Below are 21,722 nucleotides of genomic sequence, written 5' to 3'. Positions count from 1 at the left end.
TGTATTGTGACAAGGCGCGCGCGATTACGCGAATTGCTGTATGCTTTTTTTCTCTTTCCGTCTCTCCTTCATACGAATCATCCGTGACGCGAGAGTTGGCGACGCAAGTTGCAATATGGGATCATGAGAGATCCACGTCACGACGTTACATTACGCGCACATACATCAACGTATGTATAATGTGATATTAATTATAATAATAATTATTATAATCAATAATATTATTATAATAATTATTAATTATAATAATTAATGCTTAGTCTATCCCGTTTTTTTGTGTGTAGTATACATATGTGTATGTATATACATACATACATACATACATACATACATACATACATACATACATACATACATACATACATACATACATACATACATACATACATACATACATACATACATACATACATATATATATACATACATACACATATACATATATAAAATATATATACATTGAATATATTTTACTACATCGTTGGAGAATGGCGGCAAAGCGAAACCGCATATCTCGGAGGAGAACCGCGTGCGGTTCGTAAAAAAAAATATATGTGTGTGTGTGTGTGTGTGTGTGTATGTGTAATCTGTATATTATCTGTATATTATATCCTTAATGAAACACGCCTTAAGACTCCCGTAGAGCACGTGTGCGAATTGAAACGATTCTCTATCTTAATCCTGGCGCATTCGGTTAATCGACGATCGACGATCAATCATTGTTTTCTCCCCGGCACCCGCTCACTTCTATCTCGGATGCAGAACTAAGATATACAATATTTCTCTCTCTCCTTCTCTCTCAGAAATACGCAGCGGATGACACAGATATTATATTAGATGATTTCCAGAGAATCGCTCATGGTGAAAGATCATTCCTCAACACTTCCCGATTCTTGGTGATTTTCGGAAAATTGATCAATCCCGCCCAATAATTTATATTACCAGAGCAGCAATCATGTAACTTTTTCCTTAAGACGGAAACGTGAAAAGTGAAGTTTTATGTAACTATCTCTTTCTATTGTGTTGAATAAAGAGACAGTAACTTGAAACTTGAAACTTTTCACGTTTCCGTCCTAGGGGAAAAATTACATGATCGATATCCTGATTAGAAAATTCGCAACTCCTCCCTTTTCGGGTTTCGAATTATTTATTTTGTTTTAATTTGTTTCTTAAATTTAATAATCGTAGATGTCATATACACTAAGAATTGTTAATTTAACTAAATTTTTTAATTTGAATACATTTCTCCAAATATTTATATATTTAATACGCAAAATACTTAAATGTAAATTTAAATTAAATATATAAATGTTTAAAATTTAGTCAATTTTTTCTCAGTTTATTTTAATCTTTCCGAGAAGATCCCACTGAATTGTTTTGCAAATTTTGAGTGTTGTACTTGATTATTATATTAGAACAATCATAACACAGTGTAATTTCTTTTATTGTTATCTAACTACACTGGAACCCCGTGTTAGCGGACTGTTCGGGGCTTTAGTCCGCTAACGCGGGGTTATCTCCTATTGCTTGGTTTCACTCCCACTCCGTGAAATACGCGACCGCATTGCTCATTGCTATCCCCCACACACGCTACTCATGTGGGCCGAGTGCATATGGAGGGGATAGTTTTCGCTAACGCGGAGTACGCTAACGCGGGGTTCCAGTGTATATTGACGAATCATTATTAAAAAAGCGATAAAGTTTGGAATCCCCAGTTCTTAATCTACGAATATTCCATTTAATGATCTCTTATTTCAATTACTTAAAAAATATATATGAGTTAATTAGAGAATTTTTGAAGCGTCCAGACATATAACTACACACACACACACGCACGCGCACACACACACATTGCGTGTGTGTGTGGCGTATCCCAAAGATTGTAACAATGTTCAAGGGTAAGTTCTTAAGATTTTGAGATAAAAATTTTAATATAAAAAGTTGAGACTACAACAGTTTTTAAATAAAGTGTTTAAAATTGATAAATCAAACTGTCCAAAATAGTATATCAGCATACACAGTAATAAAGATATTCCTAAATTTAAATATTTTTCTCCTATTGAATTTGCGTACATTTATTATGGCGATAGCCCATATCTAAGCGTACAAATTTCAGACAATTTGATTTGCCAACTTCAAATCTTTTTCATTAAAAAACTATTGTGATTTCAACATTTTTGTACTCTTCTCAAAATGATCTCAGGAGGGATCTCAGTTTGAAAATTCTGCACATAATTATGGCTACGATGAGAAGAACTAAAAGCAAGACTCAATCATATTAAAGAATTACTGAGCGCTCGCTAAATCTTTAATATGATTGGGTTCCTGCTTTTAGTCATTCTTTCCTTCACAACCGTGACTATGATAAAATCCTCAAAGCTGGAACGTTTGCTCAGTAATCTAGTCTTAAGCGTTATTATGGCGTCTTTGCGGCACATCCTGTATATTTGTTTCTAATGGGTATGCTTAAGTTCGGTAGTTTCGTGAAGGGTCGCAAAAATCGAAAGGAATGTCTTTCCGACACGATCCTCTGAAAAATCGATACTTGTCCGACATATTGTTTATTTGATTTATTCAAACTCAATATTAACAGAAACAGCTGACAATCCTATTTCGAAAACGCCCTGTGTATGTACGTGTGTGTATAAATGAAAACGGCAGCATTGTAAGTTCAAAATATAGCAATATGTACGTCGATGCAACATTAGCCTGTTGCATCTCTATTCGCAGGAGATCGATTTTTCGTCCTTTTTCATTTTTACATTTTTTTTCGTTACGCTTCGTCGGTTCAAACTCGCATACGCATATCATTAGCAAATAAATAAATATACATACACATATATGTGTGTTCATTTATTTGTTAATATTTTCTCTCTTTCTCGCATCCTTTTTCTCATTTTTTTTTTGCTTTCATTATAGTGTTTGTTGTGTGTGTGTGTGTGTGTGTGTGTGTACATGTGTAGGTACATATGCATCATCGTAACACCTAAAGCCAAAAGCTCCTGCTTACAATAATAATAAAATAATGATGATAATAATATAATAGAGCAATCAATAGTACTAATTAATATTAATAGTGGTAATAGATAATCAATAATATACAACATACTTTGAGGCACTTAAATGCGTGCTCAATTAGTCCCGATTCTCGCAACACTAGCTACTCCGAAATTAGCATGTTCTCTCGCGCACAATTTTCTTTCCATTCTCACACTCTTTCTCTCTTGGCCGAATAAAAACGTGACCCTAAGATTCCTAAACGTCTCAATGCACTTTATGGTCAGAGGGTCAAATAGAATAAAAAGAACCTGATCGCGACGCAGCGAAGAGTATAATGGGCGGTTAGTTTAAAAAGGAGTCGAGTTTCACGCAAATCGGAAGTGGCCGCTTCCGACAATGCAATATTCTTCGGAATCGACGATGACCACCGTAATAAACGACGAATATTCGTCTGCTCGGTGCGTCAACTGTGCGAGCGACTATGGGCGAAGAAGGTAAGGAAGAATAACGGAATCACACAACCGGACTGAAAGCTGAGAAAGCGGAAATAGTCACTGATGAGAGGCACGGAGAACGAGGCAATTGGGACTCGTGAAACAACGCACAAGTTCGAGTAATTGTCTACAAGCAACAATCTTCTTCAGAGACTCGCGTTGTCGAGACGAGTGGAAAGAGTGGAGCGATCGAGAGAGCTGGCATTGAATCGCAAAAAGGACGAGGAAGGAAAAATATGGAATTATCGAAATAACACGCAGATTATCTAAAGGAAAATTGGGAGGAAGTTTTTGAGAGATTCGCGCTGTCCGGAAAACGGGCAAGAAAAATGAGACAGACCCAATGATAATGACGATGGAATAAGGATGGAATTAAAACGGAATCCAGACGGCAAAGCTTCCGAATGCAAAATCTCCGAGAAATCCTTGGGGAGAGATCAGACATAAATCTTAGATCTATTCTGTTTAGTTGAATCTCTCTCTTACACGGTTCATATAAAAAGAGCGCGGGCCTTTTGGAACGTGAAGATTTTAATTGAGGGATTTGAGTAGCAATAATGAATTTAAATCAACTTTAAATTAATGTGCTCTTAAAGCAAATCTTACAAATTGAGGAATAATCAAGGCAAGAGAAATATATGTATATATAAAAATATCTCATGTAAACTGATGTATAGTGCGTAAAGGCGAACATATAGTCGCTTAATTCCGCGTTTGCTTTGTCGCATATCTCGAGGTCAAGCACATTATAACACACATTCTTTACAAAAATCCATCCTTTGTCACGTACGTGGTATCTTGCATTATTATGATGCACAATACGGTATTGTACATCTTATTGCTAATGATATTAAATTAAAATGCTAATAAAGTGTTATCATAATTACATTGTAAAACATAACAAGGTAGGGTCTATGTACCTGTCAATAAATAAATAAGAAACATCAATCAACGAACAAATAAAAAACAAATTTAATATTACAATTTTTAAGAATGACATTTTAATCAAATCTAAATTCGATTAAAATCAAACGGTAATTAGAATTAAAAATATCAAACTAATTTACAAAAGTTATTTTCAAATTTTATTTTAATTTTTAAAAATATTTTTACTGGTAATTTTCAGCGACCGGTACAATGACCCTATTTCTTACGAGAAATGCACTGGTAACATTTTCCAAGATCATTCCTCAATTGTGGACTTTATTCTTCGTCCTCATTTTAAGTTTTACATATCCGGTATCACCGCCGATTTTCTCCACGGCAAGTTTCTCTCGCACGCTTCGACCGTAATAATAAAATATACGAATTCACATGCTTCTCGACCGTCTTCCTCCCTCACCTCCTCCTCATTACTTGTCATCAATAAACGTAATCTTTAAGCCACGCATATTCTCGTACACACCATCATAGTTCCCTTCGTTTACAAAATACGTTCTCTTCTTTCGTTTCTCCTTTCGTTATATTTAACTCTTTTTCTTTTTTTTTGCGTAAGATAAAGGAAACGGTGGAAGAGAGCAAAATTTCCTAAGGAGGGGGGGATTCCACACCGCGGTTTCCACTTGGCGAGATCTCAATTGATTTCCACTTCGTTGCACATTTCGGGAGATTTCGTCAAGCAATGTTTTCTTTTGTTTTTGGCACAAATATATATAATTATATATCTAATAGACAATGTGTGTTTTTCCCGGTTAATAATATTACGGCCCTGCACGCGCAAAGGAGAGGCGGGGAAAGGGGTTTTTCCTTTAAAAGAGTAATATATCTTATCTCTTTAACGCGTTTTTTACAAGCTAACAAATATTTATCTCAATCACAGAACCAAAAAACGATATATAACAATACTCTTCTCTTGCGCGATGTACCGGGTGATCGGGAAGCCGCGCAGCCGTGCGCTTGGTGCTGTCGAGAAAAAAATCGTTTCTTCTTTTTTTTTTTTAATGCCGTCATACTTAATCCAAGACATATTTTAAATAAACGTTTATATCTGATACTTTGAATTTTAGATTCATAAACTCTCTTTAAATCTATACACGCGCACACGCACATCTATGTATGTGTGCATGTATGTATGTATGTATGCAGGTACGTATGTATGTATGTATGTATGTATGTATGTATGTATGTATGTATGTATGTATGATGTATGTATGTATGATGTATGTATGTATGATGTATGTATGTATGTATGTATGTATGTATGTATGTATGTATGTATGTATGTATGTATGTATGTATGTATGTATGTATGTATGTATGTATGTATGTATGAGTGTATACATAAATGTACGTATGTATGTAATCCGTGTGTATATATGTGCGTGCGCAGACGCGCTTGTGTATGCGAGGCGTGTATGTGTTGTGGGTATTTGTATGTATGTGCACACACATATACACACTCATACATTTGTTATCAAGAATCCTTACCAATTAACAGAGTCTTAAAACTAAAGCTTATATTAGACGTATTAGGTACACTCAAAATTGTATTATATCGTCTATATTGAATTTACTTGTAAGAGTAAAAATCAGTAATAAAAACTCGAAAAGCAGCTCGAGAAGCGGAAAATCGCAAGAAAGAATCAGGAAATCCGAGATATTTCAAGAGCGTATAAGATTGAGAAATCAAAATTTATTCAATTAAAATATTAAATCTCTTTTCGATGCAAACCTCAATTGGTTTTGTTAAATACGCGGTATAAAATCTCAGACACTAAATTTGCTTCCGATCCCCCGATTGCTCCTCTTGTCAATCTCTTTTTGCCAGCATAATAATTATTTCGTTAGCGACCTGACGACCGGAGCGTTATTTACTTCGAGTCGCCAGGCTACCAAGTTGGATTTTTTTTGTCCATTCAACGCGCATTGTTTAGATCATCGATTTCTTAAATCCTAGAACAAATTTCTAAATTTTTCAAGAAATCCTCCAATCGCGAATAAACAGTAATCCAATTATTGCATTTCAAAAATTGCAATAAAGCGAATAAAACACAATTGTTGATCGATTAAACGAGTATATCGATGAAAATCATCAACATCATCAAACCGCGGCAACAAACTTGCCTCGCGGGACTCTCCGATCACCCTGTAATAGTAACGCCTACAATAGTGCGCGGCGAGTTTTATACATTTTCACACACACACACTATCACTCATTCATTTTCTTCCTCTCTCTCTCTCTTTCTCTCTTGATCGATTCGTCGATCGATCGATCGTTGATCTTAGGCGAGACGTCACTGTACAATGTAAAAAGTTCTCTCTTCCTCATGCCTGCAGCACGTGACGGCGTCGGTCTGAGAAGGGAGTACTGGGGTAGGGAGGGGGGAGATAGAGATAGGTAGATAAAAGCAGCGGCGAGCTCGATATCCTGATTCTCGATCCAATCCGATGACTCGAGAGGATGGCGATGACGTCATAGCACATATAGCACAGCTAATTATCGTTTAATTACCCCGTTGACGCGCGGTAATCCGTGTAGATTTTGGCTTCTTGCTTCGTTATACCTAAGCTGCTTCCGCCGCTCAAGGTGTCTTTCCTTCTGTCGTCACCTTCATGGCATACAGAGGAACATAATATACATATCTTCTTTTTATGGAAAAATGATACTTTCGATATTCTCAGCAGATTATCTTACGTAGAGGATTGGTTCATTTCGTGGATTTGGGAAAGTATCTTAATATGCGTAAGGATTTTCAAAAATCCAATGATCCGGGGCACATATTTTAAGGATCTGAGAATATATAGAATGGTAATAAAAAATGTATTCTTATAAAAAGATTTCTTTAAATGTGCAAACTGCTATACATGTAGATTATTTTAAAAAAATTGATATTTTCTGCAAGATGTTTAACTGCTTTCTTTATTCTTTTAAAATTCTCTAATTAATTTTCGATTTTTTTAATGTATATAATCTTAATAAATTCTTAATATAAAAATAAATATTATGAAACACTAATAAGATACTTGAATTGAATAAGATCCAATTTATTTTATTTCAGTTTTTAATCTACATTTCATAATTTTCAATAATAAAATTTTAAAAACTATAATATAGTTTTGAAAATAAACTTTTAATAAAAAAACTTTTTAATAATATAAGGCTTAATTAATTTACTTTACTTTTTAATTCTACTTAATAGGTTTTTTTGTAATAAAATTTAAAACATTCTATTTAATAAAATTTGACAAATTATTTAGTAATACAAAAGAAAATTAATTTTTTTTATTTTATCAAATATAAAGTTTATAAAATTTGATTTAGAAAAGAATCTGTTAAAATTTCTTAAAAAATAAAATAATTTAATAAACCTTATTCAGCTTAATTGCCTTATTTAAAGATATTTTTTAGATTCTCTCGCAAAAACTAACACACATTTGCAAATTATTCACAAAATTAAACTTATTAACGTTTCTTTCCGCGTGCATAGTTTCTTTAATTGAGAGAATTTATGGAAAAATTGTTTTTAAAAGAAAAGAGAATACTTACGTGCAGTTTTAAACATTTCTATCCCTTTCATCTGTTTTGTGTTTTGTACAAGGTAGCTCACGGCAATGTTGCGCTACTTGGGCATAGCTTGGCCTCGTAAGATCCTACAAAAAACAAAATATTCATTAGTTTGCAATATTTAAAAATATTCAATACTCTGCAAAATACAAAAATCGGACATAGATATGACGTAAAAATCTATATAAAATTTTATAGAAAGAAATTAAAACATAAATCAAATTTGAGAAACATATTTTAAGATTTGTACTTCTAATTAAAAAAAGTACAAATCTGTAATTATTTACTTAATTAGAATTTTTTATCTTAATTTAATAAATTCAGAATCTACTTTTATATTCGTATATATAGATGTATAATATATATAGATTTCTAGATATAAGATTTTAGATTCTTTAATTTTATTTTAGAAAGATCTTAAACATTCATTTCTATTTGTTTTTCCATCTTTATGTCTTTTGTTTCTTTACATCATAGAATTTTTATACCTTTCTTCTAAAAGATATAAAATCACTGAATCAGTTATTAAACATTAAACAATCAGTAAATGACTAACAAAAAAATAAGACTTCAGAATAATAAATTGCAAATTAATATTTTTTAAATTTAATTTTTATAACTAATTTTTATACAAAAATTAAAATATTTTATGGAAATGTAATTATATTGTTTTTATTTGTTCAATGACTCGTGCAGTAATCTTATCTTTTAACATAACTATATTCTCGATTTTATGCTCAAATTCTTTCACATTTTTGAAGTTTTTCTAAAGTATATTTTCAATTTGCAACAAATTAAATTCTCTTTCGAGGGATAGTGAGATACTTACTATAGGGAAGGCAGAGGCTACTCCAGTTTGCGATTGGGAGTTTTGTGAAGAGGCAGTAGGAGGTGGGACGACGACGACATTGTTACAGTCACACCTGGTCACCGTCTCGACGTCGTCCGTGGTCGTCGCGGCTGACGACGTCGACGTCGTCGTTGCCGTTATCATCGTCGCCGTAGCCGTCGTTATCGCCGACATGGCCGCTGCCAGCAGGTGTGTATTCGCAACTACAGCGTCGTCCACACCGTTCACCATATTCGAGTCATCAGTCTTTATAGATCTGTCAGCGATTTGCATTCTCAATAATAAAAGTATAATTACATGCTTACTTTATATAATTATCCCAAGACTAGGATCTGTAGAGATATTCTCGCATGGATCCCTAAGATTCTCATGAATAGATATTTCCATACCCTTACAGAAATTTAATCGTAGTATTAAATAGACCCTTTAATATTCAAAATAGTACTTTACTACTCAAAATAAGTAATTAACCATTGGCCAATTTAATACTGTCAGTATTGAATTTCTGTAAAAATATTTTTAGTCATTCTTCGACATATATGGCGAGACTTTAAAAAGCTTTTAGAAGTGCGCATACTTCGAGATTTAAATTATACAAGGTAGAGATGTTCATTCAAATTTTATTTAAAAATTCCATAATTTTTTTGAATTTTATTCAAAATTCCAGATAAGATCAGAGAATCTGCCAGTTAACCTTTTAGGGCCTGACTTTTCTAGGAACAATTTGTATTTAACTCATGTCTTACTAAAGATTTTTGAGGTCGCTAATTATTAATCTGCAGTCAAAATTTTTTAATTTAAAATGACATAATATGGCAGATCAAAATGTAAATTTGTTTTTTAATTTGAATAAAACTTGTATTCTAGAGAATCGCTGATTAGAAATATCAGTTGTTTCTATAGGTATTTTCTTATCAGCAAACTACGGTGCCATTTATGCTTAATCAATGGAAAACAAAGAACGGTTTGTTCATGCACAACATATGTGGTTGCATTCTGTTCCATTCCATGCTTCAAAAAATTCCACGAAATGTGAATAGAATTGATTAATGGTCTGTTCTTTCTAGCTGCACTGTTGTACTGGTGCAATAAGTTAAAGTAAGACAAGTATATTTTTTCTCATTTTAACTTATTGCACCAGTGCAACAGTGCAGGTAGAAAGAACAGACCATAAGACTATTATATATTTTTTATTAACTACTTTAAATCTGACACCTTAAATTTAAAATTTCAGATTCATAGTCGTCAGCAACTTAAAAAACTTCTAGAAAATAAGTTTTACTCAAATCTAACAAAAATTAATTATGTTTATATAACTAAGATAACATTTTAGTCCGCTATTTATAATTTTGGAATTTTTATTGCAGAGTCATCATCTCAGAAACCTGAAAAACATACATATATACCAACTAACATGTGATTATAATAAAATTTATCATTTTGATATTACGCCATATTGAGTCCATTTTGAAATTGATTTTTTTTTCAAATAGCTCTTACGTTGACCTTCAAAGTAAGCCTAGAAAGAATTTTTTAATTTTATGAAAGATATATGTATTTTTCATTTTTATCTCATTTTATAAATATTTAACGAGGTATGCAGATCAAAGGATGAAATTCACAAGTGTTGATTTTTGTGGAGAGTGCTACTCTTTCTCTTTAAAAAATGAGACCAAGGAAAAGTCGTTATATTTATTTTTATAAAAAATATAAATTTTTTAAGTACTGATACATATATGTACCACTAGGCATGAAAGGATTTAAAAAATGTCCGTGGATGTACATGCCATATTTATTGTTAATCAATTTTGTATCACGAAAAAATAATCAAAGAAACAATTTCATAAAAAAAAAGATAAAATTTATATTTAAAAAGTCTCTCAAAAAATTATCCCTAAATATCAATAAAATCCCATAAAAATTCATGATTTTTAAGAATAAAAAATAAATTTTCTAAAAATTTCAGATTTTTCCGATTTGTCCCGACTTGTCCTTCTATCAAGACCATTACGTATTGCTGTAATCTTTACATTTTTCTTTTTTTAAATCTTTGGATACGTCAAGACTTATTATTTAATAAGAAAATAATGTACATAATAAACGTAATTTTCGTACACAAAAATGCGGCAATACAATATAAATCGTTTTTTGTAAAACCTCACGTACATAATTAAAAAAAACATTCCGCATGCAAAAAATAAAGAATTAGTTTAAAAAAAGATAAAACTAAAATGAATAAAATAAAAAAAAACGGTTTTGTAAAGGGTTAGCGATTTAAGAACCAAGACCCCCCCTCCTCTCCCCCCTCTCTCTCTCTCCCCAAGTGTGTGCGCGCGTGCGTGCGAGCACGCATTGCTTAATTTTAAAAATTATGTTACGTCTGCAGATAAAAGTGCATCAATGATCCGCTACAAATAGATCTACCCTTTCCTTTTCCTAAAAAATTCATAACACAACGCATGTCCAACGCAGAATGGCAAGTGGTTCATTATCTTCGGTGAGAGTTAAATTTACGAGTCGCAACGCAACTCTCTGCGACCCGTTAAACACCGCTACATCGAATAAAAGTGTATAATTTAAAAAATCCCACTCACTTATCAGGAGATGACGGGGGAGTGAGCGCGACGGTACTGAGCGCGGCAACGTCGGCCGACGACGTCGGCGATGACGTGTTCTCGTTGCTGCTGGCCGTCGGCGAGTTAAGGATATGATGCGTCGTGGCGTTCGCAGAGCTCGTCGTCATGGTAGCAACGTTTCCCTGCGTCTCCGATGCTGCTCCGATGCTCGCTCCAGGACTAGCGGATCTACTGGCGGTGCTCACGACCGCTATCGCCGTTGGCGCAGATGCAGGCGCCGCAGGCTGCTGCTGCAATTGTTGTTGCGATTGAGATTGCTGCGGCTGGCTCTCTTTGTCTTTGATGACGGTCTTGAGCTTGGCGGTACCCTTGACAACGTCAGACAATCGATTCTGCGACGAGGACTCTGTGCCACTGACGCCGCCAGCGCTGGCCACGTCCGTCGACGTTTTGCCGTGATCGGGATCAAGGCCAGGCAGGGGTGGAAAAGCGGCCGCCTCAAGGTCAAACTGCACGCCGCTGCTACGGCTGCCGCCACTGCCGCCGCAGTTGCTATTGCTGCCGCCGCCACCACCACCGCTCGTCGGCAAGGATTCCTTGATCGCCGACAGCGAATGGCTGTTCCCAGTGCCCACCTTCGTGTCCTGATCTTTGGTCCTGCGATGGATACGATGGCGTGCGAACGAAGGAGGCACCGAGGAGGAGGTTGTAGAAGTAGGTTCGACCGCCGCCGTTGCGTCCTGGTCCTGCGCGGAGGACAACGTGGAAGAGGCTCCTTTTGCGTGGTCAACTGACGATACGGCGGACGACGATGAATGGAACTTTGTGCCGGACTGATAGGAAGAAGAGGACAAAGATAAGGGCGATTTCGAGGGTGGCAAACTCGAAGCGTGGTAAGTGGATGTGGAGCAGCTCAAGGACACGCTGTTGCTATTGTTACCGCCACCACCACCACTGCTGCCGCCGCCACCGCCGCCGCCAGTCACAGAAGGATGAGAGCTTCGATTACTCAGCGCCGGCATAGACGACGATTGATGATGATGGTGGTGGTGATGGTGGTGATGGTGATGATGATTATTACTGTTGTTGCTAGGATTGGCCGGGTCTATTAAGCAGTTTCGATCGGAACCATTTCTTTGTCTATTTCTGGATATATATAAAGAAAAAAAAGGAAATATTTTTAGATGCTGAGGTATCCATTCAAAAAGATATCTGATATCTAGAGAAATGATGAAAGTGTAGATCTGTACCTATGTCGAGGAGTATATCTCGGATTTGAACGCGTGAACGTATTGTGCGGCGTGATTCCGTTCATCGTAAAAACGTTGGACACCTCGAAATAGGGACTAGTTGGTCCCCAAGGCATCATACCGGCCGGATAGAATGGCTGCTAAAAGAAAAATAAAGAAATATTTTTATAAAAACCTCTGCTTACATTGCAAAAAAATACATGGAGAATATTATCAAGCCGCTTAATTAACACATAAAAAATTTGAATCAATTAATAAACAAATAAAAACAACTCAATATAATTACATTTTAAGTAAAAAATTATATTTTAATCAAATCCGTATAAAAATTAAATCTAAAAATATTAATTTGCATTATTTTAAAATCTTATTGAAGTATTTTTTAAAATATTTTAATGTTTTGAATATTTCTAAAAAATAATTTAATATTTTAAAACATTTTTCATTTACCGATGATTATTCAATGACTGTGCAGTGAACTTTGAGATATACTATTAAGGTAAATGTCCTAATAATCAAACAAATAACTGTGTTATGTAAAAATGTAAAACTACAATTGATTTTTTACAAAAATTTGCGATAAAAAATAATCTAATTATATAATTAAAATAGGAAATTTAAAATGATATTATTAATATACAAAAATATATAATATAATTAAATTTCAAAAATAGTAAATACTGGTAAAGCATCTAAATTAACCAATCTGAACAATCTAAAACGCTTATCTGCCCCTCAAGTACTTCTTCTAAATATTTATTATTCATAAATATATACGAAAGTATTATCTTGATTACATGTTTTATCCAAAATATAAATTATAGTTGTATAACAAATTTATTCTTGTTTAAAATTTTAATTTTTAAAATATTTTAAATAACCTTCTTTGTACCTCTATACACTGGAACCCCGCGTTAACGGACTGTTCGGGGCTTTGGTCCGCTAACGCGGGGTTATCTCCTATTGCTTGGTTTCACTCTCACTCCGTGAAATACGCGACTGCATTGCTCATTGCTATCCCCCACACACGCTACTCATGTGGGCCGAGTGCATATGGAGGGGATAGTTTCCGCTAACGCGGAGTACGCTAACGCGGGGTTCCAGTGTAAATACCTTAAAGTATTTAAAGATATATACTATTAAATGTTAATATTATTAAAAAAAAAAAACACCTTTAAAATTGATAATAATACTCATATAAGTTTTCAGGTATAGAAACATGTTCGGTCACTGGAACATTTACCTTAAAGATGTATAATTATATATATATATATATATATATATATATATATATATATATATATATATATATAATTATATGATATATCATAAAAATATATATTATTAAATTAATTCGTTATAATATTTACATCGTTTACATTGTTATAATATTACAAGACTGTATATATCTACATGAAATTTATAGGATGCTATTATTATTGTAATTTTCTTTCTCTAATAAAGATATCTGCTTAATAAAGATAAAAACATATAAAATTTTATATATCCAATATAATCTGTATAATTTTTACACATATTCATTATATAATTTTATTTTTATAGTTTTAGATTTTTACAGTGTACATAGAAAATATGAATTATTCAAAATAATAAGAGCTTGCGCATAGGATTATTGCGCAAAAAATTTGTAACTTACATAAACAACCTGATTCGCATACGCCGGTATAGTCGTCTGAGGCATAGTCGTGCCATTGGTATAGAGAAAACGTTGCTGTCCGGCCGTGTAACTGCTTGGATCATAGACAGGAGGAGGGGGTGGAGTTCTGTAGCCATTTTTTATACCACTTACACTGGCCACGGTCGGTATCGGTAGCCTGTTCATTGGTTTAGCTTTGATTCTCGCCATTATCGGCTTTCCCTGGATTCGACAAACAAAATAAATATCAAAATTTGGATCCACAGCTATTACCTACAATATTAGCTACAATAATAAACATCCAATTATACCTATAATAACTAAAGTTAAATATAGCTACATAAACTTAATAAATTATCAAAATATCAATAAATATTTACTTCGTTACTCTCTCCATTACCAATTATTCTAATGAAATTACAGCTTTGATTACTGACTTACCTGAAATTCCCGAACTTCTTCACGTAAAAACCGGTAGGCCTTTTGAGCATCCTCGTCGGATTCGAACGTCACGTACCACGAACTATTGTGAGCAAACTCGCACGAGATAATTCTCGGGCATCCTTCTCCAGAAAATAAATTCTACAATAAAGGATCAAAATATTAAAAACTTTTTCAAAACATTATTTACATAAAATAGATATTACACAGTAAAACATTAGCATAAACTTAAAATTAATTTATTCTATTTAACATTGTTTTATATATAATCAAAAAATTATATTTGTCAAACACGAAATTAAACAAGAAATTATATTATCTATTAAAATAAAAAAATTGTATTCTTGCTTATATATGAAATAATAATTTCACTTATGTATAAATTTTATCTTTAAAGAATATAATATTAAATCTTAACAAAATATATCTTTAATTAATATTGTAATAGTCGTCAAAAAAGCACTATAACTGTTTAAATAATAACATTTAAAAATTCTAATTATAGATTTAAACATATTTTTTATCTTGTATTTTTTCCTGTCAACTCATACAAATTATTATGAAATAAAAATAACTTTTTAAAATAAAACTAAACATAATTTCTTCTTATAAATGATTTGTCTGTTTATTATATAATTTCATTTTAATGTTTAACATTTGAAAAATAAAGATATCAAAACAAAAATGTCATTTTTCTGTAGAACAAACCTTTACATCTTCTAGCGGAGTGCTGTCTGGTATCTCGCGAAGTATCACAATACATCGTTTGTGATTGGGCCTGACTTTCTGTCCCTCCTCATCAACTTGAACATTGGGAGATTCCCGCAGCACCTCTGTTATAAGTTTAATATCTTTTGTAAGTTTTTTTACTTGGTTAAAATTCGCTACTGTCCATATCGGCACGTACTGATCATTATCCATTTGTGACAACAAATAGGTATCGTTGGCTAAATTCTCCCTAAAAAGACAAGCATCACATTATTCATATTATCATATTTTGTTGTATATGCATGTGCTTATGCAATGTGCATGTTAATTGCATATTTCATGACAAGGAGATATGCACCTAATTAATGTACTTTTGAACAAAAATGTTTAGAAAATTATTTTTTATTATCCGAATTAGATGAAATTATACATGATGTAATGAAATATATCATAAAAAATTAAGTTTTATATTAATAATTTTGAGTTATTTGTTTTGGGGAAAAAAAAAACTATACTACTACTGTATAAATAATTTCATGAAATAATTTTCGTAAAATTTTTTATTTTTACAATTCATAGTTTTTATTTGATATATTTAAATATATTTTTTTAAATCACATACACACATAAATACAAATTTAGAAACATTAAAGTAAAAATTTATACATACATATTATATATATGTATATATGATTTATAAATTATTTAACTTTAGAAATTTATTATTTAAAAGATTAAATTTAAAGGATTTAAATTCTTAAATATTAAAAATCCTTAAGTACTTAAATCTTCATATACATGTACATATATGCATTTTTTAATTATTAAAGTAATTTAAGTTATTTTATCTCAGTTATCTTAAAATAATTTTAAGATTAAAATTAGATTAAAATTAATAATTTCAAATTAAAATTAATTTAATTCTAAAATCCCACTAAATTCTTTTCTTATTTTTCCCTCTCTAGCTAAAAATATAGCTATTGAATATACTCTAAGTTTGAAATTAGCGATATAGTTTTTTACTTTAAAAAATAAAAAATAATTATATAAATAAAATAACAAAATACGTGTGATCAAAAATCAATTTTTGAGGAAACAAGAAAAATTAAAGAAAATATATGTAAACTCAAATAACACATGGCTGTGTGAAAGTGGTCAACTTATATCTTATTAATATTTAATACTTAAATTAATATATTTCAGGTTTAATCGCAATCTTATTTCTTGTTTATATACATACTGTATTTATAAGAGATCGATCATCTTAAAGGTTGAAAGCGAAACAGATGTTATTTATTCAAATTTCCGGATTTTCTAGGCATGATGATGACAAAATTATCGATAAGAAGAAACCATGGCAAATCATAATAATTGTAAATATATCTAATTAATTTATTAATGTAAATGGTAAGAGATAATAGTAAAAGATAGCTAAAAATCTAAAAATTTAAAGATTCAAATATGTTACCATTTCTTTAAGTATTTACTCCACACACACACAATTCTTTAAGAAATTCCCTTTTTCAATAATTTAATTTAAAATTCCATGTAAGATTAGAGAATTTTTTAATACACCTTTATAATAAATTTATTTTATTATGCCTTTTAATAACCTTTAATCATGCAATTATCAAGACCAATTACTTGAATTTTAAATATTGAACTTGGAAAAATACTAGAAAGAAATAATGTAATCTAAATGGCACGTAACAATTTGTCTTCAATGATCTAAATCTAAGCTAAAAGTACAGAATATAAAACATGATTAAATACATAATGTCAATTTAAAACAATGTATTCTTTTATTATCAATGATTTTTTAATAAAAACTGATGATAAATGTACATAGCTGTATATGTTATATTTAGTGTTATTCAATTGTTGATATTTCATATGATAAAAAATTAGAAAAAAATAATAAAAAAAATTTTGTTAGAAGAAAATGTAATTCAAATATATAAAATTCCAAAAAATTTCCTAGAATTTCAATAAAATTCTGTGAAAATTCTTTTCATGGATAAAAAAAAATCCTTGAAAATTCCAAGTTTTCTCTGATTTTCTTAGTAGTAAAGTTTATAATCTTGTAACCCAGTTTTCATATTACAATCACACGTAACAATAAAAACCTACAGATCATAATCGATGCAAATATATGCATTTGCAAAATCACCGTACAATTTATCATGCAACTGCAAACACGGCAAGGATTTCCAAATTGCGGAGCAATATCTTAATTTTTACCTGGAGAAATAGTACTCGAGTTGCGAAGAGAGCAACTGTTTAAGTTGCTCCAGAGGTATGCCAGGGACATTGAGGTCTGTCATTGGCGGCACGGATGGCGGGGCGGCAGAAGCGTCGCTCAACGCGGCAACGTCCACCGGGCTGTAGCCGACAGCGCCTCCGTGCATGCTTACAGCGTGTTGGGGCGATGGCTCCAGGCTGCCGACGCCGGCGTCAAGAATCAACTCGCCACCGCTCGTCGGCGCGCCGTTCATGACTCCGTAGTCTATATTAGGCACACTGCCACCTGCAACTGCACCTGCAGCAACCTGTGGACCCAGTGGTTCAGGGGTGGCTGGGTAGACCGCCCCTGGTGGCAGCTTCCCGATGTCCCCATTCATGTAAACGTACCCTGCAAACGAAAAAATAACTTGTAAATCCCATCTATTATTCTTGCTTTGCTGTTATATCAAAGTATGTGACTAAGATTTAAAAAAAACTTAAATCAAGATTAAGATTCTATATGCATTGATAGAAATAAACAGGATTGTCAGTGCTGTCTGAAACAATTTAAGCACAAGTAAATTACTAACGCTTATTTCCACTCGTGCAAATAAACTTTGATCTCAGTTTAACTTGACCAATTATGTTAAAAATATAGTTTGCTGCTGTAATAAACTTGCAGATGCAATCAGATATTTTATAAAACAGCTTCAAATTTATTTTGAATACAAAATTCTATTATCCGATTTGTCAGATTTTTCAAAATAGTATATAAAAATTGACTAAATTTCAGAAATGTACGTGTCTATAATTCTAACCTAGTCTGGACATGAGTTAAATCTCGCAGTTAATATATTAAATATGGCTAGTTATTACATAATATGACCTTCTTGCACATTTATACTTGTGATTTAACGTACTAATTAAAAACAGATTGACATTTAATTCCTAATAACTGTAAAGATATATACCAAGAAGTCATGCCAAAACTTGAGAATATTTCTGGTTAGATTCTATCGAGATTCTATGATAGAACACACAATACTCGACACATATTTTTATGATGCATATAAATGGTACAATTATGCCATTTTTTACAAATGTAGATTAACGTCAATCTCAGCTTACTTCTTAATTTTTTCTAGTTCTAAAAAAATCAAGTTGAGATCAAAGTTGGGTTCTACACTAGCACAAATGGACATTACCGATCAATTTGTGTGTTAAGCTGGGAAGCCCCAAACAACATTGACAATCTTTAGCCCCATCAACTATCATGACAGTGACAACAGTGTCCCATAGAATAAAACAGAATGAAACATGATCGAGAGAGATGATCCTTCTGACTCGGAGCCTGGGTGTGCTGCGACCGATCACTACAAATTCACAAAATGCATGGGACATGAGAGAATCTACGTCGAGGAGGCTCCGCACGTGCAACGTAGGAGACCAAAAACTGCCAAGAGGTGGCGAATTTCGCTCGGCGCGGTGCGACGTACGGCCGAGGTCGACGTGGTGACACGGGTGCAAAGGCACCTCAGGTGATCTGCGGCACCGGGGCGTCGGGCTGCGTGCCACGACGACGGCCGCCCGGGGCGGCCCGCGGCGCGCCAAGCGGGGATCCCCGCGCGGAAGGACGCGCAATATGTTTGGCGCGACGCGGCGCGTTATCGGCCAAATATAGCGCGCGCGCGGTCGTGGACACGACACTCTCACACACACTCTCTTTCTCTCACCCCCCCCCCCTCCCCGCCCGACAGAACGCGGACGTGGCGCACCGACCGCGACGACGTGGTCACAAGGACAAACACGAGGAGGAGGACGACGACGACGACGACGACGATGAAGACTACGATGACTACGACGACTACGACGACGACGCACACGGACAAGGTATGACGAACGATGATGACTGCGACAACGTGGACGAAAACGGAGACGATAACGACATGCCTCTCGATCTTTTGCGGCGCGGAGACACAAGACACGATGAAAGGAGGCGGCGATGACAAGAACTACACACTCCCCCGATACTACCACCACGAGTAGCGCGTGCACACCAATGATGATGAAGATGATGATGATGATGATGGATGATGATGATGATAATGATAATGATGATAATGATAATGATAATGATAATGATAATAATAATGATGACGATGACGAAGACGAAGATGATGGTGTCGCATGGTGGTTGCGTGATGACGCTTTGATGACGAATGGGATGGATGGTCGTTTTACCGAAATCACCGTTCATCTCGAGACGAGCCCGGATGATCCCATGTGCTCTGAATCTAGCGCTACGAGATGCCTTGCCCGTCCGTCCGTCCGTCCGTCCGTCAGTTCGTTCGTTCGTTCGTACGTCCGTCCGTCCGTCCGTACGTGCGTTCGTTCGCTCGTTCGTCCGTCCGTTCGCTCACTCGCGCGCTCTTTCTCTCTCTCTCGTTCGCTCGCTTGCTCTCTCCTATCTTTCGAATGGCCTCGTGCAGATCGGTTTCTCGACTAGAGAGCTCTCGGGGGCACTTGCTTGCTCGCTCGCTCGCTCGTTTGCTCACTCGCTCGCTCTCAGCTCATCGCGCTGCGCGCGGGGCGTCTCGCGTGCACATTTTACGAATATAGTTTCCGTGTCCTCGATGATCGACGACGACGACGTCGACGTCGATGATGATGATGATGAGGCTAACTAGAGCTCGATCATTCGCTCGCTCGCTCGCTCGCTCGCACGCACGCACGCATGCACGTACGTATACGTACACGCTCGCGTGCGCGCAACGAAATACGCAACGCAACAACAGCAACACGACAAGACACGGCACGACACGAAATGGAACGACACGAGACGACTGGCACGGCTGGGGCCCCCCGCGCGCGAGGCGAGCGACAGGCGGCGACGGAATTCGCAGCGTTCCTTGCACGAGGAATAGGCGACGTCGTACGACACGCACGTGACGAGTCGCCCTGTGCGTGCCGCGGCTTAGCGCGCCGAGCGGATCAATGCACGGCCGTTTCGCACGACGATGTTTCCTTACCGAGGTGGAAGAATCGAACTCAACACGGTCGCTCGAGCAAACTACAAAATGGCGGAAAGGCACATGCCGTGGCGCGCGATGCATTCTGGGGCCCGGTAGTGCGCCGACACGCGGGGGGCGCGCGCGAGCTTTCCGTCGCGCGCGCCACTTTCGAATTTGCAATTCTCGAATGTGCGCGCAAATTTTTCATGGAAAAACATCACAAAAGTTTGTCAAAATGACACCTAATAAAAATTCGATATTTAAATTTTTAAATGCAAACATAAAAATAAAGATAAGTTATACTTATGTTATTCTTTTTTTGAAAGATTTAGGAAAGAAATTCTATTGAATCGACAACGCTTGACGAAAGTTCAATATTTGAATTTTTTCAAGTTAAAAATGAAACAATAAGCAACAATAAGCGCGTTCAGCAGACGAAGCGGATCAGTGAGCGTTCAGTAAGGCCAGGGGCTCGATTCTTGAATTTATTCGCAAGAAAACGTATGCGCAAATACCCGCTTTAACAGAAAAGTTGCAAGTTTATTGGTTAAAAGTCATACGATAGCCAATAAATTTTCAACTTTTCTGTAAGAACAGAATTTGCGAATACGTTTCTCTTGCAAATGAATTCAAGAATCGAGCCCCTGGGGGGTCAAATTTTGTTCTTACAGAAAAGTTGAAAATTTATTGGCTATCGTATGGCTTTTAACCAATAAACTTGCAACTTTTCTGTTAAAGCGGGTATTTGCGCATACGTTTTCTTGCGAATAAATTCAAGAATCAAGCCCCTGGAGTAAGCATGGGGTAAGAAGTAAGAGTAAGATAATTTCTGTGATTGACCGAGCATTAAAAAAAACAGGAGTAGGAGTAAGACGAAATGAAAATAATTTATTTCGCTTACGCCCTTACGTCAGCTTTCTTACACTGAATTAACCTTTTTAGCCTAGTCTTACTTCTATTGTAGATCAGAGGCTCAATTCTTGAATTCATTTGCAAGAGAAACGTATT

General features: G+C 34.8%; 1 protein-coding gene across 4 annotated transcripts; it reads right to left on the bottom strand.

Moving 5' to 3' along the window:
• Positions 1 to 6,006: 6,006 nt before the first annotated feature.
• On the bottom strand, positions 6,007 to 20,836 carry LOC105836033 (la-related protein Larp4B). Of its 4 annotated transcripts, none has more exons than XM_036294182.1 (10): positions 20,733 to 20,836; positions 17,722 to 18,112; positions 15,481 to 15,730; positions 14,773 to 14,913; positions 14,332 to 14,553; positions 12,675 to 12,814; positions 11,443 to 12,570; positions 8,828 to 9,104; positions 7,981 to 8,084; positions 6,007 to 7,042 (listed from the first exon to the last, which is right to left on the bottom strand). In XM_036294182.1, the coding sequence occupies exons 2-9, from the start codon at positions 18,099 to 18,101 to the stop codon at positions 7,989 to 7,991; spliced, it is 2,634 nt and encodes an 877-aa protein (XP_036150075.1). In that variant the 5' UTR covers positions 18,102 to 18,112; positions 20,733 to 20,836; the 3' UTR covers positions 6,007 to 7,042; positions 7,981 to 7,988. The 4 variants fall into 4 exon arrangements, with proteins under 4 accessions (XP_036150075.1, XP_036150073.1, XP_036150074.1 ...); XM_036294180.1 differs by lacking the exon at positions 20,733 to 20,836 and adding an exon at positions 19,945 to 20,252; XM_036294181.1 differs by lacking the exon at positions 20,733 to 20,836 and adding an exon at positions 19,954 to 20,252.
• Between the last annotated feature and the right edge of the window lie 886 nt (positions 20,837 to 21,722).

This window comes from Monomorium pharaonis, chromosome 11, assembly GCF_013373865.1.
Source record: "Monomorium pharaonis isolate MP-MQ-018 chromosome 11, ASM1337386v2, whole genome shotgun sequence".
Lineage (NCBI taxonomy): Eukaryota > Metazoa > Arthropoda > Insecta > Hymenoptera > Formicidae > Monomorium > Monomorium pharaonis.
The sequence above is the reverse complement of the archived record's forward strand: the minus strand, read 5'-3'. Positions and strand labels throughout refer to the sequence as shown.